Source organism: Oreochromis niloticus, linkage group LG19, assembly GCF_001858045.2.
Source record: "Oreochromis niloticus isolate F11D_XX linkage group LG19, O_niloticus_UMD_NMBU, whole genome shotgun sequence".
Taxonomy (NCBI): domain Eukaryota; kingdom Metazoa; phylum Chordata; class Actinopteri; order Cichliformes; family Cichlidae; genus Oreochromis; species Oreochromis niloticus.
In genome coordinates this window covers 10207499-10234276 of record NC_031983.2, presented here as the reverse complement: position 1 = coordinate 10234276, position 26778 = coordinate 10207499, and the positions used below count along the sequence as shown (strand labels likewise).

Genomic DNA, 26778 nt, shown 5'->3' with positions numbered 1-26778 from the left:
TACAAGCGACACAAAAAGGAGGTGGCGAATTTGGCATTTAATTCCCGCAGTGTGTTTATTAAGCCCGGGGCATCGAGAATAGACAATCTGTGATTTCTGTGACATCACCAACCTGCGTGCGTGCGCGTGGTGTTTGCGATCAGCGTGGTCTGAGTGGATGCCTGGAAGAAAGAGTCAACGGGTTTGTGGAATTTTGCTTTGGTGGCACAACTGCGATATGAGGTCACCTCGGGCATTAGTCATTAGGAGGGAATGCATTGTGGCTGTTTTTAAGACATGGCAGTTGTCCGCATCCGCACAATGAATGCAGGCCTTAGAAAGTTGACTTGAATTGGCTCTGGTGAACAATGTGAACAGCATAGTTTGGGGGGGCATTTAACAGCTGGCTGTTGGATGTGGATTAGAGGCACCTTAGGGGCTCAGTACTGGGCAATGCTGCTTTCACAGGAGGGTTAAACATTTACAACCCCAAATAAAGCGTGTACCTGCTGCTTCTTGTGTCTTCAAATCATGAAAATATGCTCAATATAGTGGAAACTGTACATTAAAAAAGCCATAACACACTAGTTTATATTATAATTTAGTGCATCTTTAATTTCCATCATCATCTAATACAATGTCTGTGACTGAAACATCAGAAAATGATTGTTCTTTACATAACAGGAGTCATACCTTTACACGTGGTAATAAAAAAAACACACATTATTTTCACATGCTTTCTGTCAAGGTAGTAGTTTACAGCATAATTATAATACAATCTGAAACACAGAGTAAGTAAATATACAGTTACAAGACACACAGAGCAACAACAAAACAAAAACAGAAAAATGGAATTTAAACTAATACCAGCATATCGAATGAGTTCCAAAAGGCTCAGGCTACGCTATGAATGAATACACATCTGTCAAACTTTTTACACACCTACAAACTCAAAAAGCTCTCTAAATGTGTCGAGGCAGAATATATAAGAGAACACTACAAAAATCCACAAGAGCATTGCTGTGTGTTGTTTTCAGACAACAGATTCGTAACTCTTAAAATTGTGTGTGCATGTGTGGGGGTGGGGGTACAAATTTCATCTACAGTTCACTTCACTAAGATACACTACAATAAATTATGATATAATACTGCCAAGTGACTAATTTCAAAAATCACCCATTCCTTCACCTGTACATTTCTCCACTTCAGCCTATAAGTAGGAAGACGTCTTGAACTCCTCCGGGACGTCGCTGTCCAGTTTACAGATTACCTTGTATATGGCTTTTTTCCACGATGGGTCTGAATCTTTAGTTGCGGAAATGGCGTTGTAAAACTCGTGCAAGGTAATCTCAGCAACCTCAAGAAACCTATCAGGGACCTGGAAGAGCGAAAGGAAGTGAAAAGTAAGTCTAGTTAAAATCATGCTTAGTGGAGAAATGCTCTTTGTGCAAAGGTGTGTTGCAAATGTGCCAAACCGCCTGCCTTCAGATTTCTCAAAGTCAAAAACATAGCATGAAGAACTGCGGTGCAAACTTTTCAAACACTCAAACTGATGAAAGGCAGCTCTACTCTTTGTTCTCTGCACAAAATACAATAAATGCAATGCTTCAATAATTAACTTTAAATTATGGGCCTCTTTGATTAGCTTTTTGTGTTTTCTTGAACCTTAACTAATTATAGGTTAGCCTTCTTCCCAGGGATTCTTCTCAGCTCACTAAAATAAAGGATTAGTATGAATTTCAATAGGAATATGGTAAGAAGCTGAAATTCGCTCGTATAAACCTTCAGACGAATAAAGATAATTGTGGATAAGTAAAGATTTGGAATGGTTATTGCTGGGGGCAAGAATATGGGACTGATAGGATCTACAAAAACACACCAACAAAGGCTGGATGCAAGTGATACTGGGAGGAAAACTATCCAGCAGTGCAGCACTTGTTTCCCATCCACTGGCCGGTTAGCACAACAGTTGTTGGCATAAGTTATTTTTCTTTCCCCTCATCTCCTGACACAAAAGCATCCCTGGGAAAGGAATGTCTTGGTCCCAAGGTAAAGAAAACGGTCTCATCCCTTTCCCACCAACCGGCCTTCTCCCTCGGAATCCACAGCGTCTTTCTCAGCATTCCGCATCAGTAGCAATCTCTGTCTCGCTCAGGCGTACTGGTCCTCTAATCCCAAGTTGTTTTAGTGGGATTTTGCGGCTTCCTCTTCCCACAGTTTGATAAAGCATCACTCTGGAGTTTAGATAATGGCTGTAAAGGCTGGCCAGCCACAGGTGCAGTGTGACACACAGGTCAGCACACAGACATACATGACTGCAGCCACATGTTGGAGGTCTGACATGGTTACTAATAATAGTTGGTAAATAACGAGTCAGCCCTGGCACTTTAAATTAATTGCTTGACATATTGGGAAATACACATTTTAGTGACGAGTTTGATGAGATTTATATTACCCTTATATCTGTCTGGTAATTACAATGCTACAATCAGCAACTAGTTATCTCAGCCTACTCTGTAAACAAGGGGAACGTCTAGCTTGATGAAAAGTAAAATAAAAATCAGCTAATACCTCTAAAATCACAAATAAAGTTAGGTAGATATATTCTTCACAGAAAAAGTTCAGAATAAGTCATTTCAAGTGTTTCTTGGCCTTGTACGATATCCTCTTGGAGTTTATTGAAACAACTGCACAATATCAAGAAAATGCCTATTCCAGCATCCCAGTAAGTGATAAACTGAACAGTTTGTTAGACTTTGTCAACACTAATATGTTTTTGTTTTAAGCCTAGCATCTGCGCTCCGACAATGTTTTGGAACCACTTAAACTAGAAGTTTCGGAAACTCTGCTGACACAGTTTCACTTTGAATCCTCTGATTGCGTTTTAGTCCAGATGAGCAGAAAACTGGGACTGTAAATGATGACACGGACGTCCGCGTTCACAGGATGAGAGCGCTGCTTCTTTTGACTAAAATACCTCCTCAGCGAAAGCATCAGCAAGATTTGTCAAACAATGCAAACTGGAAAACAAAAGGTCAGTGACTAATAGGTGACACCTACGTGAAAGTCGTTGGCTTTATTGTAGTGCATGTTCAATGCCCGGAAGAGCTCCGAGTCCCTGCTAACTGAGATGTCTTTGACATCTGTGACGCCATCAACGATGGCCTGGCGGGCAAACTTCTCCATCTGGATGTAGTAGAACTCCCTGAAGTTACTGAACCACTTGATCAGCTGAGAGGTGATGCAGCGATTAAACTGGAGGTGGAGAGAAAAGACTTGTTTGACATAATGTAAATTAGACCAATTTCACAGCAAGAGACTGCCCTGCGACGGAAGCTGCAAGCTGAGAAGAAATGCTCCAGCCAATTGACAGCAGCTCAGGGAGAAGTGGCTGTTTTGTTGCTAACTCTGACCTTTGTCCTCCTTGCTTGAGCAGACAAATAAATGCAGATTTCTTGAAATGGAATATATTATTTCAGAATTCAATTACAGAATTCAATAACGAATCTTGATGCTTTTTAATTAAAAAGGTCTGGTGTTTTGGCATTAGCAGCCATTTCCATTATTGACTAAAAAAATGAATTTAGTACCTGTAGGGCAAAATGCCACCTAATAATCTATCACTCGACGGAACATTAATTGCTCCAATCTTTTCCCACCGATGTCCGGGATGAAAAAACATCTGTCGGGGCTCTGTGTTTCTAAACTCAGTCTTGACATTAGTCTTGTTTTTCTATCTTGTCATCCAGAAAGACAGAAAAAAAAATGCCTAAGGGCTGGGCAGGCATCAAAGACGCTTCTTCTCTCTGGTGTGGTGGGTGAGAAAGCGGCGGCATAAGGGCAGAAGGAAGCTTCCCTCTCATTGACTCGGGCTGATAGGATGGAATCAGACATTGGGATTAGGCGCTCTTTTGTTCAGTGCCACTTCCCACCACAGGATTGTAAGCAAGGAGGAGACGTTTGCAGGGCTGCAGCGACAGCATCCTCCCCCTGACCCCAGGGGTCAGAGCAGATAGAGAGGCATGGGGCCCGCACTGGCTCACAGATCCAGGAGACAAGATAGGAGAGGAAACGGGAGAGAAAGTTGAGAGGAAGCAAGGAAAGGCAGTGAGTATGAGTTTGTGAGGTAAAAAGATGGAAGAAGAGGAGCATAGAGGCTAAATTAAAAATGCTAACACAAAGAAGGAAACAAGAGAAAGAACAAAAAGATGACATGAGACCGAAGCCAGAGCACACAGGATGTTGTGTTTAGGACGAGCTCACCACAGCCTGGTTGCTACCGCATAAGTCTCTTAATACCAACTCTCTGTTGACACTCAATAGCAATGCCTTGCCTACAGAGTCCTTTGTCAGTCCATTTGCTGACTGGAGTGGCTTTTTTTAAAGAGAGAATACCCCCGTATCTCCCTCTGCCCCCAGGACATACTAGTAGCTCAGTGCCTTTGTTTTTTAAGCCCTCTGCGTTTTTGTTTCTCTCCTCCAACACACTGCTGATTGTTTCTGCCCCAAACACACACTGACAAGTAGATACCAGGAAGTTAAACAAAGGGCAAACCTTCCATAAATTGTTCGACATGTTAAGATATTTGTGTACGTGTACATATAACAAAAATTACCTTAACATCAGGGAAGAAGGTTTTCAGCACGTTGGAGCTGGGGTAGCGGGTGTAGAAGAACATGAGCTTCGCCTTCTTCAGATGACTCGGGGTGAGGCCCTCCTGGATGTTCACGTTAATGTTAAGGGAAAAAAACAACAACTGAGAACTATACAGCACAGCATACAGTCCCGTGCAAAGTGAGAGGAGGCCAGAGTATTGTGTTGCCTCAATCTTCAGCTAAATTGAATTTCACTAAAGAACAGCTTGGCATTAACTAGCGAGTCAATAATGACCCTAACATGTGCTTATTGGCAAAACAGAATTACGAATTAGATTAGGGATTTTTAATTAGAGCGTGAAGCACTTCATGCCTGGCAGTTAAGACAGCTTGTTGTGAAATGTTTTGAAAAAAGGAGACGATTTTCAGATATAATTGAGTTGATTTAAAGGCGGCTTATGCTGCTGCGTGTTGTGAAAAGCCACGAAAATCAAAAAAAATTATTTTAAACAGCTTAAAATAATAAAATACAATAATTTAAAGGAGTAAACAGTTTAACATGTAACAACATTTACTTTAATTAACACATTCAAAATTAATAATTGAAATTTTCTTTTTAGGTTTTCGCCCCCCTCCCATGGCAATATAAAGGTGCTCTGGATCATTTCCTCTGTAGTCCACCATTTCGCCTTCGGTCATAATATTTCCTTATCAGGTCATCGCACTACACATTTATTAGGGAATCCTACCTTTGAAATATGGAAGTTTGATAAAAGATTTATGTGGTATTGTTCAAAGAGAAGCAGAGCTCTTTACACTGTAAAGATAAAGCAACTCCTGACAGGATCCACACAGTATTCATCTCTAATGCCCCGACAAGACAATCACAACACTTGTGGGATTTTTGTTTTTTAGGATTATTTACTTGTTAATGAGCAGCAAAAAATTAAATTACTTTATTTTGTCTTAGGAAAAGAAAAATGAATATACACATTATTTTAATAGCATGAATTGTGCATGCTGATGACCTGAAAAATGCATATAGTTTTCAGACAATACCCATTTTTCTTTTTCCCATAAGAAAAAAACCCCAAAACTTGATTTTCTTTGAGTTCCTGTGAGGTACAAATACTGTTATCTTACACTCAATTTCAATCATGTATGTTCTGACAAAGGTATCCAACAACAAATGCTCAAGACAAGAGCTCAAGTGTTATGGTTTGGAAGCACTTGTGGTTTCCACCAGCACTCAGATGTGACCTTTTAGATGCACCCCTATCACTCTGATGATGGAGAAATAGATCCTGCACCTTTTCAAGTCTGAAAAAACCACGCTTCCTGAAACAGAAACCGATGCTTTCTCTGCCTTTGAAAAATTGGCTTTTGTTCCTGGCAATTCTTATCAAAGCCTTGTATTCCTTTTTATTTGTCTTTTTCTAGACTTAAAGTCATTACTCTGCTCAGATTAAAGAAGATGCTATAATTTTCTATGGGGTTAGTGAGATCAAAGAAAAAATTCTCCTTGAAGTTTGTTACTGGAACTGCTCATGCTGCAATGAGCCTCAACCGAGCATTGTTCAAATGGAGAAGCTGAAATATGTGGAGTTTGTATAAAAGAGAAGGTAAATATGGTTTATATATATGAAATTATCAAACATAATCTGCGCTGCGAGAGTCAGGTTTTCGCTTCAAATTTTGTTTGTGCAGAAAAAAGAAAAAGAGAAAGTCTTAAATGAATACATTTGATATTGCTAGACTTTAAATCTGCATATGTTAAAAATGAACATCATAAAGGTGATTATGTTTATAGATACAGATGCCATTCTGACTCAGCTGTTAGCGAGTGAAAGGATATGTTTAGAGACATATACGGGTTTCTGTCAGCCATGCCCTGCAGTTCACCGCACTCGATCTTGACGTGAGGGAGACACAGGTTGTCGACCGTCACCCCCCCAAGGGAGGAGGGACGAGCGTGATGGCCGAGGTGGCTGGATGTGACCTTGGATCTCATAGCAATGGTCTCCCAAGGCAGGTCGACTGAGTCTGGGGAGGTTCTGTCCATAGACGGCGGCAGGCAGGGGAGACCCCCGAAGTTGGAATGTGGCCCATATTTGAGAAGATGCTCGAGGATGTGGCTGTCGTGCAGAGGGGTACTGTAGCTGAACTGAAAGGGTGCCTGGTGCACAGGGTAGGGTCTCTTCACTGTAGGGGTGACGGAGCTCATAGGTGGCACCGCAGGCTTCCGTACCACCAGTGACAGCGCCTCGGTCTGGTCCTGTGGGCTGTGAGCCTCAGAGCTTTCGTAGTATTCTAACGACCGGGATTTTATCCCGACTCCCTCCGCCTGGGAGTGGTCGAGGGCAGAGCTGGCTTGCTGGCTCTTCCTCTCTGCACCTGTGCTAATTTGCATCTCTGGTGACGAGCAAATGCGCTGCTGAGGGGACAGATCGAGCCCCTTGGAGGACACATTCTTGAACACCCGGTCCACACAATCACTAACAGCCCTGGTGAGCTCCTGCTTCAGTGTTTCCTGTAGGTTCTGACTTTCTCTTTGCTGTACCAGATAATCAGCTACTTTAATACGGTCCTTACACTCTGCAGCCACCCTGTTATTTTTCCTCTCAAAGTCATCTTCACCGCTTATGTAATGTGACTCTGTGCTTTCTCCCAGGATGTCACGCTCAACGCCAACTTCGGTCTCATCTCTGTCATATTCAGCTTCTTCCTGGTGGTAAACTTGAAGGAACTTTTCCTGGAGGTGGCGCAGGAGTCGCTGCATGCTGTGGAGCTGTTCTTTCAGCTTGTGGCACTCCTCATCCTTGGTGTTGCAGTTATCACTGCTGCTGCTTCCAGGCTTTCTGCTCACCTGCGCTGCGGCGCTGTGTTCCTGATGCTGAGGCAGCCTCTGCTTGCGTTTGTTCTCCCTGTATGCTTCTCTGGCCTCTCTGGTGTCTCTCGCCTCATTTTCAGACCTCTCACTTTCTCCATGCTGTCTGCTGTTGGGAGAGCCAACCATGACTCTGATAATGTTCTCCACTCTGGCCCTCTTGGCCTGCAGATGATCGGACATTGCATGCTCTCCCTCTGGGCTGGCTCCTGTAGGGGCGTGACCGCTGGGCGATGCAGCTTCAACAGTGCTGTCCTTTGAGGAGACGCTGCTCTGGTCCTCCTGGCCGCAGTCAGCGGCAGCAGAGCTGGAGAGGTAGAAAGGGCTTTCATCTAGTGCCCTCTTGCTGTGGATTGTCTTACGGAGGAGTTGGGAAATGATGGATCCGTTTGAGTACGAGGCCAGAGGCTCATCGTACATGTTTCGGTGGAAGCACGGCAGCATGACATCAGCTTTGTCATCCTCTATGCAGCCTTCGCTCGAGCTGTGCATGCTTTGGTCAGGAAGACTGAGGTTCATGGTCTCTATCGGGCTTTACAGTACACACTGATGAATAAGATACGTAATACACAAGAATCTGAAAAGACAGAAATTCAGACAATAAATTATAAATAATAACAACATGTCTACCTCTTTACTGTCGTTAAATCCTATGTGTGACCTTTTTTATATTAGCCTATGTGTTTATAAAAATACTTACCTAATACTTTTAAATGCTATTTTCTGGACACTGGGAAACTAAACATGCCTAGTAATGCTGTGGAATTATGACTATCTATCTATTATCTATTTATGTTTTCAATAGAATATATAAATGTGTGAAGAAAGCAGATAAATGAAAAGGTACATAACAAGTAATGCTTTAATTCGGTCTAAAACTTGATATTATAATTGTGATTGTGAAAGCAACTATATCACTATCACATCGACAGAAAAACAAGGAGACCGATGTTATTTTCATATCTTCAGTTAAGGAAAAAACAACAACAACAACAACAACAACACCCATACATGCTGAGCTTATATAAAGGAGCATATTCTTTTATACCCTTTCAGCTTTGGATTGTAATAATGGTTGACACAAAGGTTAAAAAAATTGTGATAAAATCATGAAAGGTTACATTCAGGTCATGAGAGCAAAGCACTATGCAAAAGAAAGAGCTCTGTCTATACATTATTCACAAGAGAAACTACTCTGAAAATGTCTTTCTCCTTCTGATTTCACTCTAAGGAATAACAAAGATCATCAGTGCCAGTGAAAACAAAAAAGCTCAGGGGGTGGACACTGGCTTTAGCCACGTTTTGTCATAAAATGCTTATAAGCCACAAATTAATCAAATCAATTCAAAAAATGTTAATAGGGATAAAAACCAAATTGATGGTTTCAAGGAGAGCAGGTTGAACTTTATATGTTCAAGTCAGGAAGTCCCACCTGTGTCTGTTTCTTACTTTTTATATGTGTTCACTGCAGTGTGGCAAATTAAATAGATACATAAATGAATAAATAAAAATAAAAATTACACACTAAAAATCTTGGGAGTAATTTCTGTATTTCCTTTCCTCACAACTATTTTTTACAGCTTCTACAATATAATGTAGCTGCAGTCCAACTGCTTGCTGTGCAAATTGTGATTTCGCTAATGCGCACTGCGTAAAAAAGGAGCATGCACTTGCAGTTTAGATTCATTTTAAAATTTCAAATTCATCTAGATAAATCTATAACAGATTAGAGTACTTGTCTATAGCCTTTTTAAATAACATAACACCCACAAGAAAACACTCGTGAAACATTCTCTAGACAATAAATAAACACTCAATTAGTCGATCAAGACCTTCAAGATTAAAACCATAAAACACGCATTTATTAGCTGTAATGTGTGTGAGAGAGTGACTATTATTAAGATTATTAAGTTATTAAAAAACAAACCCCCACTAAACTTGAAGCAAAGTGAGCTGCAGGCATGCGTTTTCACACTTGTAGGGTTGTGCAGCTAAACCACGGTTCGCAGACGGAGTGAGCGGCGGTGATGGGACCTTACCTGTTGCGCTGCGTCGCTGGTGTCGAGCTGCTGGCCTGCGCAGACTGTGAGTTGGATAGGAGAGTGCAGGAGAGTCGATGCGATGAGAAGCAAACTGAGCTGGGGCGTGGCCACATGAAAGCAAAGATAGTCCAGTCAGTCCCACTAAAAAAAAAGGCCCTGCAAAGGAGGAACCACAGCAGTAATGTTGTATAGTTTTCACTTCTCCTTATGCTTTATGCTTTTAAAATACTGTTTCATGGCATTAGGGAAACATTTATTTTCAAGTTTAAAAGCAGCGAGGCCCTCTGGGTAAAACATCGTTCATTTTGCGTGGTCTGTGTACACATATTTGATATGTTGATATTTTTGGAGTCAGTCTTTCACTTTGTTTCACTACTTTAATATTTTTAGGTGGTGTTATGCCACAATATTGTTTGCCAAACTGTGATAGTGTTGCACTTATATTCATAAACATAACTTTAAAGTGTTCAGACATACATCTAAAGAAGTTCGATGTATGAATAAGTGGCCTTTATTGGCCTATGTATGCTTTCATTTTTGCCCTTTTTGTACTGATTTAAAAACGTTTTTCCTTACAGAACATAATTCAAAACAGAAGAGGAGAAAAAGTACTTTAGGTAATATAGAAATGTTGCTATTGTATAGTTTGCCGAGCAGAACGGACTTCTTTTGTTTACAGTACCCTGCAGCACCTATAGCAGAGCAGGTCTAAACATCACAGCTGAGCAGATGATGATGAGACACTGCTCCAGTGTCAGCATAAATTCATAAATAATAAAATACATTTTCCCCTAAAAACATCAATTTTTTTCATTCTAAAATCAAAGTGTTTGGTATTTGGTATCTGTGTTATTAATATTATTATTATTAGTAGTAGTAATATAGTAGTCGTGATGTGCAATGAAAGCACTTGAGCTGGTTACACAACACCCCCACCCTTAACATCCAAATGTTTTATTTCATCATTATGTTTAATTACAGTGCAGGTTGTGGCAAGTTTAAAGACCCAGACGTAGTCTGATTTTTCTATTTTTTTAAGTGTATCACCTACCTGATGAGCTCTAAAACAGTGAAATTGTGAAATGACTGTGCAGGGATATTTCTTTACCAGCTGTCAAGGAATGAATTTGCTCAGAAAAACTTTCACACTCACGGAGCAATATTAGAAGCCATCTTACTCCTGCTATGAAAGTAACAGGGCCTAAAGGTAAGTTTTAAGAATCAGTGCTGGTTAATTGAGTAGACTGCTTCATTTTCTCATTTGCATATCCATTTAATATTTCTATGTGTTGCATTGACAGGATCGGTCAAGATATGGCACACAGACTGTATGTGATCACAGCGCATACAGTCATAGTAAAAGGGAGGCACAACCTCTTTCAGTTATCAGGGTATAATGACAAAAAAACATCTGGTGCTCGTCAGGTAAATACAACCTCAGGTCAATGACAAGTGACATATTAGACCACGTCATTATTTATCTGACAAAAATTAAGGCAAAATGCAGAGGCAGTGTGTGAAAAGTCTTATTGCTTCCACGGGAATTAACAGGGTAAGTAGCAGCCGGGTGCTGCTAATCAAATGCATTTGATTAATTGATCATCAGCAAGTGTGAGCACCTCTATAAAAGAAGTGGTTTCGGTAAAGTGCAGTTCTGGAGCAGTCAGATCTAGTAACACTATGCCATAGAGGAAAGCATCAAACATCATTCTATCCCATCATTCAAAAACTTGTTGAACCACTTTGGTAGACATAATGGGTAATCATTTTCTATTACGTCTTGTGGTTTGTTCAAATGCAGTTTTGGAAACCTGAGACAATCTGTCATGTTCTTTTTAAAGAAAAGAGGCCTTGTTCAGTGCTTTTTACGCCATTCATTTTAACATTTAGCATGCTAACTGAAGGCTTTAGTATCTGAGATGTAGCTCTTGGGTTATTTGCAGTTTCTCTGACATTTGCACAAAATAACCTTGGGATGAATTTACTGGGATGTCTGCTCATGGAAAGACAGGTGGGTATCTTCAGTGTTTTCCACTTGGAAACACTCTTTCTCACTGCAGAATGGATGAACTTCAAATTATTTGGAAATGACCTCATAACCTTTGCATTTGGTTAGTCACACCTAGATGCTAACCGAGTGCATGCACAAGGATGTACTTAGCTTTTCACATGCTACTTTTGCATTTTAGCTGAATTTTTTGCCAAATAAATAATAACACAGTCTAAAAAGAAATGCTTTGTTGTTCATCTGAGGCTGTATTTACCTAATTTTGAGACCTGATAAGGGCCAGATGTTTTTTAATTATGCACTGATATGTAAAACTGTCTCATTTCAGAAGAAATCTCTAGAGAGGAAGTGTTGTAGCAAAGCACTAGAAGAAGAAGGCTGGATGATTAACAAGTACTTCAATGGTTTTGTCCATTGCAGTAATTGAGTTTACTTACCTTCACTGAAATAAATCTAAGGGTTTTGACACTTAGTTTGCTGCAAAGACTCTGTATTGATATATTGATATGATATTTTTGAATCAACTGAGCCCGGTGGGCTTCTGCTACAGCTGCTGATCATTTCAGAAAAGGTACAGAGAGATGGTATCTAGTCAACATAAAGGAAACATGGGTCTATCCATGTTGCTTTCCACCTACCTTCAGATATGCCAGTGAAGCATCGCAAATTACAAGCATTTTCAAGCTTGACGATACTTACCTTTTCACCTAGCATCCTCACATATATCATCATTTGTAAGAATAAGACAAGTTCTATGTGCAGAAAATTTAATGCAACTTAATAATTATATTCTAATTTAATCAATTATGTTGATTAAATTAGGTCATTTTGATTCATTTTTTTCTTTAAATGACATGGATGCTTCAGTTATTATACATATCTGTTTGCATGTCAAACAATGCTGCGGAAAATGCAAATATTTTCATAAATCCTTTGCAATAATGTTCAGGTAGAGATAAAAAAGTTCACAGTGTAAAGCTCTGACACTGAGGACCTAATTTCAACCCCAGAGTTTGCCATAATCTGATAACTACATAACTGTATACTTTTAATATACGGTTAACATATTATTTTAATGTGTCATTTGGAGAAGGCAGTCATGCTATACTGCTGTTCAATGATAAACATGACAGTTAAAAATAAAATCTTATGATAACATTGTGTACATAGTTATACACTCACTTTAAGTGCATATACTCACATTTTAGGTGTCAAATTAATAAATAATCATAGTCAATAATTTGACTGATGGGCTTTAAATTCTCTTTTGTTTCCATTTTTATACATACTGCATCAATATTCTTATTGTAACTTATTTTGGCCATGATATCAGACTATTGAAAACCTGGTATCACATAAACTCTTATGCAGTTATTACTGCAAGTCACACTACAGTCACTGTGAGTTTACTCACTGACTAGACACCCATGTAATGCCAAAAAAAAGAAACTCCACTGAAAAGTGTGTTTCAAACAGAATGGGCCTAAAACGACGGTGAATCTATTACAAGTAAACTAAAACTGTGGCAAATAGATGTCACACATGATGCAGGCCTTTATAAATGAACATAAGCCTCAACCTCTCAATGTTTTATTTTTACTAAACAAATTAACGCATTTGTCTTTAAATTCAAACGTCGTTAAAATCTTGAGGATAAAGAAGAAAACAGGAGAAGAACAGTGCAAATGTTTAATATTTTAAGTTAACTACACATTTAAATATTTAACAAAAATTATCTGTACCTTACCTTATTTTATTCAGTTCTATATTACTATTTCCGCGTTTACGTTGATACTTGTTGGCTGCCTGCGGGTGTATTAATGGGTGTACCCTGCGTACACAGTTGGGGGAGTAAAGGCTCGGAGGGACAGTATGGACTCCCCTACTCCCCCTCCAGTGGGAGCAGTTGGTTTATCCCATAGTACTTCCTCAGTTGTTGCGCGTACCTAGCTTAGCTGGTCTGTGTGACCGGAGTTTCCCCTTCCGCTGACGGGCTGCTGTCACACACACACAGGTACCATGTTTTCCCATTCCCGGTGTCTCACCAGGAATTTTGGCCGATCCCTCTCTGCCATCCGCCAGGTAGGCCGCAACCTCATAAAATGTTGTCTTTGCCATTCACAAGAGAATTGCATCCTGCGGCAACCTCTTCCGTTCAGCTCTACTAGAGCTAACATTAGCATTAGCCGGCTAGTTGCTATAGGCCAAGGAGAGGCCGTAACATTGTAAGCCAAGGACAGTATGACACTTCCGCTCACAAGTACTTGCTGCAGCTTAAAGTTGGAAACCGTACCTTTTGGATGTGTTTGAGTTTGCCTTTTGACATACGTGTAGGAGGCTTGTGGTTTAGGCAGAGAGTAGTTGATCTATGTTCATGCAAGATCATTAAAAATGATTTCCACAGAATATGCTAGCCCCAAGCTAATTGTATGGATAACATAGCTAGCTGTCTTTTTCCGAGGTCATGTTGTGGTATATGACAGAAAATTAAGAGTCTGGTAGTGTAGCTTTCTGTGGCTGTGTTAAAAAACTTTCAATTAATCAAGACAGGTCCAGTTAATATAGACTGTCAGGTTGTTAGTGAGATTAGTAGTAAATAATTAAGCGTTAATGCAGCTAAGAATCCCCATGCTGAACACTCAGTCCAGCTGTCGTTCAGGTCATTTTATTGATCATGTCAAAGGTCATCTTACGTCAAGTGTGTGGAACTGACTTTTGACCGCTAGCTTTCTCCAAAACAGTTTATTCGAAATCAAAACTGTGGGTACTGTTTAACTTGATGGTGGATATTTGTGCATTTCCAAAGGTTGCAGATGTTTTGTAATGATTGGCTGTCTTTTCACAGGGGAATAATGTGTTAGCTCGTCGGGCTGCAGCAGGTATGTATACTTACTGGTCAAACATGTTCATCCCCGTTTCTAGTGAAGTTCTTCACATGGTTATCTTGTCATTCCTCGAACAGCTCTGTCAGCTAGCAACTCTGTCATCATCAGCAGCAACAATGTGTAAGTGCATGCACTCTCTAGAGACTGTCTGAGCTACTGTCAGAATATGAGGACACTTTTACAAGAAATATGTGATGAATGAGCTGAGTGTTATTGTATTCTTAGCTGGCAAAGTTTAATATAAATTCCATTTATCAGTGTCTCTTTCCTTTTTTTAAATTATTCAATAAACACTGCATGCTTCATGCATATGTTTCCTGTCTGATTGGGGTTTTTTTTCTTCCTCCCTTTTATGTTTAGAAAACATAATCCCCGATCCAGTGTCTTCCAAATTCAGTACTTCAGAACATCTGTAGCCTACAGTAAGTATTAACTTGATTTCGTGAGGGCTTTTTAGCATTTAACATATTAGAACACTGGACAGGGGAGCTGTGGACAGAAAACAGGGGAAGACGTGCAGTAAATGTCTTCAAGGGAAGTCGAAACTTGGGCTTATAGGTTGTCTGGTCAACCCAGTGATCTAAACTGGCGCCTCAGCATTAACATATTTTAATGTTTCATTTTTACTCTTGTCTAACTGTCACTAAAGGACTTTCGCAATACATAGAAATGAATTTCCTTCTATTTGTCTTTGCCCTTCAGGAGATGAAGTTGTCACAGTTAAGACCCCTGCATTTGCGGAATCTGTCACAGAGGGGGATGTGAGGTGGGAGAAAGGTAATGTTTTTAATTCCTAAACATAAACTCATTGTTTCTACTATAGACATGGCAAGATTGTTAAAATATTTTCTCCTTACAGCTGTTGGAGACACTGTCTCTGAGGATGAGGTGGTGTGTGAAATTGAGACCGATAAGGTAAAACTAAATAAATGTTAAATAGGGCTGTGCGATATGACCAAAATCTCATATCCCGATATTAAGACATCTATCGTCGATATAACGATATAAATTACAAAAATGTAACATTTCCTGTAAATTCTGTGAATCTCGGGCATCTCGACTTGCGTGAAGTGTTTCCAGCTGGGCGTCGTGTACCTGGAGTCGAGTGTTTTAACTGATGCATGGAACTATACATTTTTAGACGTAAGTTGTAACGGCCGCCGTTTTCTTTGTGAGTATTTATTACACAGCGTGCTGCGGGGAAAAGCCTGTTCTAACGTTTGAGTCTAAGGTTTATTTTTTAGCACCTGGCGGCTCTTTTTTGCTTCTCATCCGTTAATACTCTGCATCTTTCACGTGACTCGTTTTATTTTGAAAAGCCTCAACAGGATCTTGAGCTTTATTGTGAAAGGTTTATGTGGAAAATAAACAAGCGGACACGCCGTGGTTTTACCGTCGTTGTTGCTAACGAAAACGCATAAAAAACAAGCGCTTGTCCGTCCGTAGTGTGGTTATATTAAATATAAGAGAAAGAGAGAACTTTAAGAAATTAATATAGACACTACAGTGACCATCAAAATGATGAAAAAATATTGCCGTAAACAGTTTATTTTGCGACACCACGAAACAAACGATAGCGTAAAATGAAACGATAGACGTTTTTCTATCGTCATCCGATATATATCGTTATATCGAACAGCCCTAAACTAATTCAATATGTTTCTTACTGCTGATGCTTGTTGGACTTTGTAAAGTTAGGAAATATATCTTAGCCTTCAATCTGTTTTGTATCTACCTCTTCAATACAAAAATGTAAAATTGCAATCAAAAGGTGGTTTTTAAATACATTCAAACATGTGAAATGAAGAATTATTTTGGCACGTGCCGCCAGGGCTCTAGAGTGCGACCAAATTTTTCAGTGGTGCGACTAAAAGAAAATATTTGGTCGCACCAGTGTGACCAACTGTTCGGGTAGCAAAAAAAAAAAAAAAAAATTTCTGCAACTCTCCGTGTGGTCAACAACAGACACACATTATGCCCCTATCGTGGATTAAACCAATCAGAGATAGTCAGGGGCGGGACCTCTGATTGGCCGTGGTCCAGTTGAAAGTGCAGGTGGAAGAGGGAGGTGAGTAGCTTGAATAAAGCGATATCGATTCATTAAATCCTGAATTGACTTTTAAATATAACTGTGTTTTGCCAGAAACGCCAGATTATCACATTAAAGCTCACAAAACTATTTCAACAACCACCAAACAGCAAATGAGAGCAGGCACACGGATTCCACACAAAGACGTAAACACAGAGCAGACCCGACGCATCAGAATCGACTTTCTCTTTCTCGGCTTTCTCACCCGATGGCCCGTAGACGGACACACCGTCGGAGCTCACCGATTCTGATGCGTCGGGCCCCCTCGCTGTGTTTACGTCTTTTTGCGCTGATTCTGAGCTGCAGGTTTTGTCTCTCCAACCAAAATTCGCCGAGCCAAAAAGAAGCAGCAAACTGCGCTTCACATTTGATCAATGTCGTCATGAATTCCCTCTGACTTTTGCTGTTTTGCTTCCACCACGATAAAAATCACACTTAATGCACAGCGCTCTCTCTCCCTCTCTCTCTCTCTGTACTTCAAGAACAGTTTCCCGTCTCAAATCTCTGTTTTCTGCATTTTTCATTCGCTTATTACCCACCAGTCTACCGCTGTTTACAGCGCTGTCGGCCGCTCTTTTTCTTTTCTTTTTCTTTTTTTCACTTAAATGACCTCGGACAAGAAAGCCTATTTTTTTCTGTTGTTCAATACTGAAGAAATTTAAACTTTTTAAAATTGTGCAAAATTGCAGAATATTGCAGAATATTTTTAAGGTTATCTGCTATAAAAAGCCAGGCCAGAAAAATCTCCTTCATGTTTTTCTGTTTTATTCTCAGTTACTTTCACACAAAGGCATCTGCTGTGATGTTCACAATTCTGATGAAGTCTCATGTGTATCAGTACTGATAAATGATCAGAATTATAATATTTCTGACTGTCTGAGGCTAAATTGAATCGAATCAGGACTTTGAGAACCTGAATCAAATGGATTATAGAAATCAGTGATGATACCCAGCCCTAGTGAGCAGCCTAGGCCTGACAGAAGTGGATGTAGCTGTGGGTAATAAGAAAAGATGAAAAGAACTATTGATAACTTTTTGTTAAGTTAAGGCCTGATCAATCTGAAATTCATAGCCAGCTCTGACATGATGCCATCAATCTTTGAATGCTGAAAAAACAGCAGTGTATCCAGAAAACACATTATATGCTGCAATAAATGCACTGCCCAAGTGTCCCCTCTCCCCACTGCCTTTCAGCAGCATGCAACAGCAAACAGGTCGTCAGAGGAGCCAAGATGATGATTAAGTTGAACATTTTCTACAATATTGACAAAGCACTTTAAGCAGAAGATTGTTAGTTAATAATTTAGAAATGAATATTGTCTGTATGGACTGGAATTTCCCCCCAAAAACGTGCACATGTAAAACTGCGGTGTTAAGCGATGCGGTTGAAAAATTTGAGTGCGCCTAACTTTTGTGCCGGTGCACCTAACTTTTTAAAGTTAGGCGCACCGGTGCGCCCATGGCAAAAAGTTAGTCTAGAGCCCTGCGTGCCGCCTCACGAAGGTAGACCGTGTGGTATTGGGTTAATATCCTGGAACTTTGTGTATTTCTTTTTATATTTTAAGCATTTTTACTGCTTTTCCATGTTATTAGACATCAGTGCAGGTTCCCTCTCCTGCCTCTGGAGTGATTGAGGAGCTTTTGGTCCCAGATGGAGGGAAGGTTGAAGGAGGAACTCCACTTTTTAAGCTTCGAAAAGGAGGTCTGTGGATTTTTTTTTACTTTAAAAAAAAATAATTGTTGATTAAACACACTCTAAAGACTGGGTTGTCATAACTGTTCATATCTCCATCTTTTAGCTGGTGCTCCTAAAGCTGCAGAAACTCCAAAAGCCGAAGCTCCAGCTGCTGCAGCCCCTCCACCACCTTCTGCTGCCCCTCCACCCCCTCCCCCTTCATCCGTGGGCCCAATTCCCACAGCCATGCCCCCTGTGCCACCTGTGCCAGCACATGCTATGGACAGCAAACCAGGTTAGTTGCCATCAGACAGACGGTCTGTGTCATGTGAGAACTGTTTTGCTTGACAGCTGCGTTCTTGACCTCCAGCTTACATGATTAAACGTTGTTTGGTGCTCTTTAGGCAGCAGCTTTCAGCAGTTGTAGACTGTATACTGATGTCCTTTTGCCTCATCAATTCTCACAGTTTCAGCCATCAAGCCCACCCCTGCTCCAACTGCACCAGTGGCACAAGCAGAGGGAGGGGCCAAAGCAGCCAGGACAGAGAGCAGGGTAAAGTGCAAAACATGACATTTAGGTGTATTTGAAAATTTCCGAATTGTTTGATTTGAAGTGGTGTAGAGATGAAAAATATGCAACATAATTCTGTGTATTTATGTTTTTTTAGGTTAAGATGAACCGCATGAGACTGAGAATTGCCCAGAGACTGAAGGAAGCCCAAAACACCTGCGCTATGTTGACTACCTTTAATGAGGTCGACATGAGGTAGGAAATTCGAAATTAACTGACCTACATTATTAAACGCTCTGTGCTATTTTAGATAATCAATGTGAAATGTTCCTTGTTACATGAACGCACACAAATGGAAATTTCTAAAGAAAAAAACGACAGACTTTGCAAAGTTTATGAGCCAAACTCTGTGCAACTGTGCAAACGTGTATTTGTTTGTGGTATTTTGTGTATGTAGTATACATACTGTATCAGTGTTAAAAGCCAAAGCAACACTTTCACAAATGGTTATAGATTGGAATCTGTCCAGTAGGAAAAGCTTTTTGAAACCCAATATCCTCTTAAACACTGGAATGTAAATATTTGGTCGTAATTCCATCTAAAACGAAGATAAGAATTGTTAAAACAGGTTTTATTAATTTACAAGGAAATGTTATTGTCTGCACTTGCCCCCTGTGCTGAAGAGGACACTTTGAGGATTTCTTTTCCCCGCAAATGTGTGGTGTCAGCTTTCAGCTATTCAGGGTTTTCTATGTATCCTAATTAGATTGACATTGATGGTCTGGAGGAAGACTTCCCAGGCTAGGGCTCATCTGGAGCCGAAGGAGCTAGTCAGAACAGGAGGCTGGAGCATCTGCAGGGGCCCACAGAGACCTGCGCTCTGAGTGGAAGAGCTGCCTCAACTGATATGGGCTTTTATGACAGCCCAATAAGATTTACAGGCTCTAGAAAGTGAAGATTTTTATCGCTTCTTCTCTCCTTTCTCGGAGAGTCTGTGTCTTGGGAGGGGCTAATTACGTTAGCGGAGAAACCCTAGAGCTTCAACAGGGTTAGATACAGGAAAACAAACAATTAAAAGAGATACAAGAGGAAAAATGACCAATAGTGAAACAATTAGCAGGCCCAAAGCTTTTTTTTTTTTCACTACTATCAGAGCCAACATTCTTTTATAGCCATCAAAAAGCTATGTGTTAAACTTCAGAAAATACAGCATTTAAAACTCTTAAATAAATACAGTAGTCGTGCACTTTGTAGTAGAAACTTGCACAATGAGACAGTTAAACGCTGCTCTTGTTTGTCAGCATGAGAAATAGGTTTTCATACTTTATTAAATTGTAGCTCAAAGCATGCTAACCATTGGTTCAAAGATGCTACCTGGCACAGCTCTCTCTCTGTGTCTCAGGAATTTAGACACAGTCAAGTTAGACCAAGACAACCAGAGTAGTTCTGCAGTATTTTGATCTACTAAATGAACTCTGTCAGCGTTAACTGAGCTATAACCACTTAACCAGAGGAATCCTCAAACACGGTCTGCACAGACACGTAGACGCTATCCTTCAAATTCATAGCTCTGTTGGTGCTAGAACTGCCAAAATGAGCCACACTAAACAAGCTATTTATTTAAATTATATTGTATAAAACCATTGTCGTTTAAATGGCCTTTAAAATCTTATGCTAAATTTGTACAGACAATGTTTATCCATGTTCCTTTTAAATGTGCTCAAGAGTGTGTTTTTTACTGTTAGACTAGTCAGGTAGTCTTTTTTTTGTCTTCTTTTGTTTATCACTTCATAAATTAGTCAGCAGGAATAATTTAGTATGCCTTACTAGCATGAGTCATGGATTGTCTGCTAAGAAATACTAGTTAAATCCTCAGAAAACCATTAACTTAAAAAAAACTAAAACTACTACTAATCAAGTCAATCAGGGATTGTAATACCATAGAAATGCCATCATTTCTAAGTAGAATATATAAATGGCCATTACATGATATTTTTGGTTATGCACCACCTTTTTGTTTTTTTAAGAAATCAAGTTTTATAAATATTTTACGTCTTTTCATTCATATTTAATGTGAATATATATTCAAATACCAAGATCTTGTTAGACTGCTCTAGTTAGAATTCCCTCCTTTTTTGGTTTCCATCAAATCCAGTGTCTGTAGGCTTGAACTCTGCTTAATCCGCAATTTCTTTCAAGTTGATATTTTTTTCTGTTTTTTCCACAGCAACATCACAGAGATGAGGAAGACTTACAAAGATGCTTTCCTGAAAAAGCATAACATCAAGTTGGGCTTCATGTCTGCATTTGTGAAGGCTGCTGCCTACGCTCTTTCTGACCAACCTGCTGTTAATGCCGGTATAGATCAACCTCAAAAGAATGAGAACCCTTACTTGGTGGTATCAGTTTCGCACCACTGCTTTGCATGTTTGGTATCAAGTCATAGCAAGTATGTGCGGTGAAGAAAAAGATTTAAGTTTCAGTATCTTTCATTGCCCAACCACAAAACCGACTCTAACTTATTTACTGCTCCTAGACCACCCTGACCTATTTAGATAGACCTCAGTGAAACATGGGTGGTCTATATTTCTGCCCTATCTATAATTGTCTGTGGGTTTTTCTTGCCATGAGTTTTTACTTGCATGTAAGTGAAAATGGTACATAAGAAAAGGAACTTTTGGTTGCATGTAGTAGTGGAGATTCATAATTTAAATCTGCATGTAGATTTTTCAGTAAGTCTTTCTTGTTTTGTGTTTCCAGTAATTGATGACACAACCAAAGAGATTGTGTACAGGGACTATGTTGATATCAGTGTGGCTGTGGCTACACCAAAGGTAAGACAAGTGAATTTTATGGTCGAGCTCATTGTGAGTGCTTGATGGCTCATTTCTGAAATCTGACTCACGTGACCTTTTTTTTTTTTCTCAGGGTTTGGTGGTTCCTGTAATACGAAATGTCGAAGGAATGAACTTTGCTGATATCGAGAATGCCATCAATTTGTTGGGAGAAAAGGTAAGATTGTGAAACATAAAAATTTTTTGTTATAGTTTGTTCCTTTTTTCTGTTTCTTTTTCTAAATCCTTGTTGGTAAAGAGTTTCTATCCATGCGTTTCCTCATTATATAAATTATGCGTTCTTAGGCCCGTAAGAATGAGCTGGCTGTCGAGGACATGGATGGAGGAACTTTCACCATCAGCAATGGTGGTGTGTTTGGGTCTCTGTTTGGCACCCCTATAATCAACCCACCGCAGTCTGCTATATTAGGCATGCATGGCATCTTTGACAGACCTGTTGCAGTCGGTGGAAAGGTTTGTGCTCTCATTATTAAAAAGGATCATGACAGAATCACTGTTTAATGAAAATGTGCTGATAAATCTCTTTTACAGGGTGCAGCTTGGTTTATTTAAGAATCAGGTTTAACCTTTGTGCGCATATCCACTAACATGCACTGGTCTCCAACTTGACTGGGGAGAAACTTCACATTTAACCTTATATGTACAAACACCATATATTTTTATATACATAAAAATCAGTATAGCGCATACACATTGTGTCAGTAGTTATCTGCTGAATAATATGCTTGATTAAGTTAAGATTGGTTAACTTGTGCACCAAATGCAAAATAATAAAATAATAGAATAGATGCTCCTCGCCAACTGTGCTGGAAAAAAATAGAAATAGTAGACAGCAGGAATAAATAACAAACAGGAGAAATACACATCATCAAGAGGAACATATACAAAACACAAGAAAGGCACACAATGGAGAACAAAGGGCTTGAAAGTAGTGCAAAGGACTTGGTCTGAGTATAGAGTGGCCTGAGTGATTACAATTACTCAGACCATGGCTCAGATTAGTGAGGTGAGGTGAGTGGGCATGGATGGGGTGTGGGGGGATAGTGTTTGTTAACAGTCTGTTGTTGTGAGATATATCTGAGGCACCGACCAGAGTGCAGTGGGTCAAACAGGTGGTGGGCAGGTTGCAAGGGCTCACCTGTGATGGCTGTGGTTTTCCTGAGACAGGAGGATCTAGCGATGGGGGTGACAGAGACCAACCAATTATTTTTTTGGGGGGGGGGGGGGGGATTACCCTCTGTACAGACTTCCTGTTCTCAGTCGTGCCCCCTGCATACCAAACACCCAGGCAGTAGGAGAGCGCGCTCTCCACTGAGGTGCAGTAGAAGGCCAGCAGCAGCTTCTGGTCCAGGTTATTCTTCCTCAGGACAAGGAGGAAGTGCAGCTGCTGCTGGTTTGCCTTTACCAGGGCATTGGTGTTGTGGGTCCAGGTGAGATCGGCAGAGATGGTGATGCTCAGAAACCTGAAACCTTAAGGTGGAAAAAGGATCCCACCTGTTCTACATTTATAACATTTATAGTTGTTCCTGATGTTTTACTGCCAAAACTCAAATATAGTTTTGAAACGTACAAATACGAGAAATGATTTGCATTATAAAGACCGTCCATTATTTTTTTTTTTTCACATGTACAATAGAGTTGCACTGATCAGGCATAACATTATGACCACCTGCCTAATGTTGTGTTGGCACCCCTTTTGCTGCCAGAACAGCCCTCACTCTTTGAGGCATGGACTCCACTAGACCCTTCGCCAAAGTGTCTGGCACCTAGAGGTCAGCAACTTTAAGTCCTGTAAGTTGTGAGATGGGGCCTTCATGGATCTGACTTGTTTGTCCAGCACGTCTCACACATGCACGATTGACTTGAGATCTGGGAAATCCATGTTTGCTCTGTGGCAGGGTGCGTTATCCTGCTGAAACAGGCCACAGCCATCAGGCATAACTGTTTCAATGAAAGGGTGAACATGGTCTGCAGCAATGTTTAGATAGGTGGAATGTGTCAAAGTAACATCCACATGTATGACAGGACCCAAGGGTTCCAGCAGAAAATTGTCCGAAGCATCACACTGCCTCTGCCAGGTTCCCATAGTGCATGCTGTTGTCAGGTGTTTTCACAGGATAAGCAACCAGGCCACCTTTTTCCATTGCTCTGTGGTCCAGTTCTGAGGGTCACATGCCCGCTGTTGGCACTCTTATGTTGTTAACAGAGGTCAGCATGGGCACCCTGATGGTTTCCAGCTATGCAGCCCCATATTCAACAAACTGTGATTGCAACAAGCTCAACGTCAAAAAGAGTAAAGGTCGCTCTCGAGGATGCCGCTGTTCACATTTTGGACCGAGAAGACAAATGGTTTGAAAGAGGAGTAAAAGACGCCATCTACGTCCACAGTAAATGGCTGTCACTGAAGAGAGGTGGTGGGTAACAACACCAACTGTCAGCCACCTACAGTGTACTCTTGAGATCCCTTCCCACGGTCCTCAAACCCCATTCACATCTTGCGTTAGGTGACCTCAATAGGCCACGTGATGGGGTGGGGCAAGGTCTGATAGTGGTTTCACCTGAAACCTCGGGTGGTATAACCCACACCTTTTTTAACACTTTGGCTCACATGATTTATAGTGGGTCAACAACCACCTCCTAAGAGACAACCCCCACTAGGGTTTAATACCTGGGCCTCTCTGGCTTTTGGTTTTTCATTTTAAAAAAGTTAAAAAGAAGGTGGCTGAACTTCTTTAAGCGCTTACCATGACCTGGATGACTGAGAATCTACACAGACAGCTCGTCTGCCCACACAGGCCAGCCTTCGTTTCTCATGTGTATCAGTGAGCCTTGGCAGCCCATGACCCTGATCGCTGATTCACCGCTGTTCCCTCCTTGTATCACTTTTGATCGATACTGACCACTGCAGACCGGAGACAGCTGCAGTTTTGGAGATTCTGTGATGTCAAGGCATCACAATTTTCCTGCTTCTAACACATCAACTTTGAGGACACAATGTTTACTTGCTCACTAATAAATCACACCTGCTAACAGGTGCCATGCTGAAGAGATAATCAGTGTTATTCACGTCACCTGTGATTGGTCATAATGCTCTACCTGATCAGTGTATATCATTATTACTCCTCTCTTTTTTTTTTTAGTATACTAAATTTTATGGATAAATTATCAAGTAAATTAAGTCTTCACTTTCTTCATCATTATCGTTTGGTTGTGTCTTGTAGGTGGAAATCCGTCCAATGATGTATGTTGCCCTGACGTACGATCATCGGCTGATTGATGGAAGAGAGGCTGTCACTTTCCTGCGCAAGATCAAGTCAGTGGTGGAGGACCCCAGGGTGCTGCTCCTTGACATGTAAACCTCTGTGAACTCCAGGCCCAAACAAACAAACCACCCCACACAAATAGTGGCTGTACTCATCTGACAAACATTACTACATGTGATTTTGTAATGTGTTGTTGTATTGGTTAACTACGGGGGGGAAAAGAAGACAACACTTGGGTTGCGCAATGGACATTTGCAAAGCTAGCAGGGATAAAGGGTTTTGTGCTGCTGTGGAGAATTGTTGGGGTCTGGGGTTTCTGGTGCTGGTCTATAGATCAAAAAAAGAAAAGAAAATTCTCATACTCATGAGCGCCATATGTCGTTTTCTACATAGGACTGAAAGATTTCAACTTGTTGTGAGACGAATGGCAGACACAGATAAAACTCCATAGATTAATTTTATTGTTTTAGCAGAGAGAAGAACAAAGAGCACATATTGGGCTAGAAACCAAGAAAGGCTGTTCTAAAATCTCCAAAGTGATGAAGTCCTCAGAGAATTTAATCCACCTGTTCAGAATAAAAGAAAAATTCTCGTTTTGCTGTGTAAGAAAAACTATTTAAGGAAAAAAAGAACATTTTAAACAATAAAAGCTGAATTACTCGACTGTAGTCCTTGTCTGGGTTTATTTTATTCCTTCCACATTAACCTAAAGGAATAGATGGCTTAGAAAGTAGCTGATTGATGTGTTTCAAATGAGGGGTGGATATGTTGCTTTGTAACATGAATGACAAAAGTATGGCATGCCATGGGATGTAATCCAGCCCAGTGGATGGTTTTGTTTAAAAACTGCAGCGGACAGAAAAATGTTTGAAATGTTCACTGCAATTTACACCAGAAAACAGTGTTGCAAGTGCTTAAGAACAGATTGTTTTGCATAAGTTTTGGTCAGAAATGCCAGATGTCTGACTCATTGTTAGCTTGAAGGCGGCCTTACTTACAAATTACCCATGACCTACCTTAGTACGCACAAAGTTCTGTAGGCCAAAGCGCCATGCTGACACACTGCTTTGAGTTATGACAGTAGTGTTCCTTTGTAATGACACATTGTGTAACTCAGAGGTTCCCAAAGTGTGGGGCCCGCCCCCTAGGGGGGACGCAGAGCCATTGCAGGGGAGGCGCGGTATGAAAAGAAAAAAAAAGAAAGAAAGCTTGGACACTGCTAGCATAATGGACAGGTTTTTGACGGGGCTCCCACACAAACGCAAAGCAGGAGATGAAGCATCGCCAAATATGTTTCCAAACCAACTTCCTTCCAAGCCAAAGACTAGAAAATATGGTGAAGCATATCTTCCCTTTGGCCTCCCCTGCAAAATTAGTTTTCCCTGGGTCGGAAGCAGCGCTGGGCTCTCCAAATCACGGACAAACAGTATCCAACATTCTTGATTTTTAGTTCACAAACACTTCTTGTAATCACCAACTACTCCTGACATTTTGGACATGTTAGCTCTTTATGCAGTAAAGTTACAGTGGGATACAAATAATATCAGGCTGATCCTTCCGTAATTTGTTCCCCCTGTTCAAATCACGGACAAACAGTATCCCACAGCTGTTTTTGTTTTTGAACCCATTTTGCACAGAGAGACATTTTTTGAAAAATGTACTGACAGCAATGTTGAATATTATTACACAGGAAAAAAACCCCAACTATATGTAAAATAATTACACCGTGACGCCTCTGCCTTTCTAAATGCAGGGACAGTAACTGCGTGTGTATATGTAAGCATGTAAAACCTGAAGACAGTCAGATTAACAGTAACAGTACTTTGTCTCTATCTGCCATTCTGCAATTCATCTCATGTAAACAATAACGTGGCGCACAGCGTGACGTGAAAAGAGGCACATACCTTTGACGTTGCGTGACGAACTCTGTAATTCTCGTCCACACGTAAACGCAAAAAAAGGAGTTTTAAATAATCTCCGTTTGTTGG

General features: G+C 40.5%; 2 protein-coding genes across 3 annotated transcripts; one reads left to right on the top strand and one right to left on the bottom strand.

Annotated features, from left to right (window-relative positions):
- Positions 1-567: 567 nt before the first annotated feature.
- prox2 (prospero homeobox 2) lies at positions 568-13395 on the bottom strand. 2 transcript variants are annotated; one of them, XM_005476904.3, is made up of 6 exons: positions 13260-13395; positions 9502-9660; positions 6431-8039; positions 4596-4703; positions 3040-3234; positions 568-1357 (listed from the first exon to the last, which is right to left on the bottom strand). In XM_005476904.3, the coding sequence occupies exons 3-6, from the start codon at positions 7979-7981 to the stop codon at positions 1190-1192; spliced, it is 2022 nt and encodes a 673-aa protein (XP_005476961.1). In that variant the 5' UTR covers positions 7982-8039; positions 9502-9660; positions 13260-13395; the 3' UTR covers positions 568-1189. The 2 variants fall into 2 exon arrangements, with proteins under 2 accessions (XP_005476961.1, XP_019204153.1); XM_019348608.2 differs by having other exon boundaries at positions 9502-9600.
- Positions 13396-13432: 37 nt separating this feature from the next.
- On the top strand, positions 13433-25458 carry dlst (dihydrolipoamide S-succinyltransferase). The gene is made up of 15 exons (XM_003453071.5): positions 13433-13594; positions 14358-14391; positions 14475-14517; positions 14758-14819; positions 15100-15174; positions 15257-15312; positions 18080-18188; positions 18286-18456; positions 18629-18714; positions 18830-18927; positions 20900-21030; positions 21433-21506; positions 21601-21684; positions 21813-21980; positions 24749-25458. Exons 1-15 carry the CDS (start codon positions 13532-13534, stop codon positions 24881-24883), a joined length of 1389 nt encoding a protein of 462 aa, XP_003453119.1. The 5' UTR covers positions 13433-13531; the 3' UTR covers positions 24884-25458.
- The last annotated feature ends 1320 nt before the right edge of the window (positions 25459-26778 follow it).

Coding starts and splice junctions, on each gene's coding strand:
- dlst (XM_003453071.5), top strand. CDS start 13,532: ATGTTTTCCCATTCCCGGTGTCTCACCAGGAATTTTGGCCGATCCCTC. Junction 15,175..15,256: donor GGATGTGAGGTGGGAGAAAG/GTAATGTTTTTA, acceptor TTCTCCTTACAG/CTGTTGGAGACACTGTCTCT. Junction 21,981..24,748: donor CTGTTGCAGTCGGTGGAAAG/GTTTGTGCTCTC, acceptor TGTGTCTTGTAG/GTGGAAATCCGTCCAATGAT.
- prox2 (XM_005476904.3), bottom strand. CDS start 7,981: ATGAACCTCAGTCTTCCTGACCAAAGCATGCACAGCTCGAGCGAAGGC. Junction 3,235..4,595: donor CCTTCTTCCCTGATGTTAAG/GTAATTTTTGTT, acceptor CTCCACCTCCAG/TTTAATCGCTGCATCACCTC. Junction 1,358..3,039: donor ATAAAGCCAACGACTTTCAC/GTAGGTGTCACC, acceptor TCGCTCTTCCAG/GTCCCTGATAGGTTTCTTGA.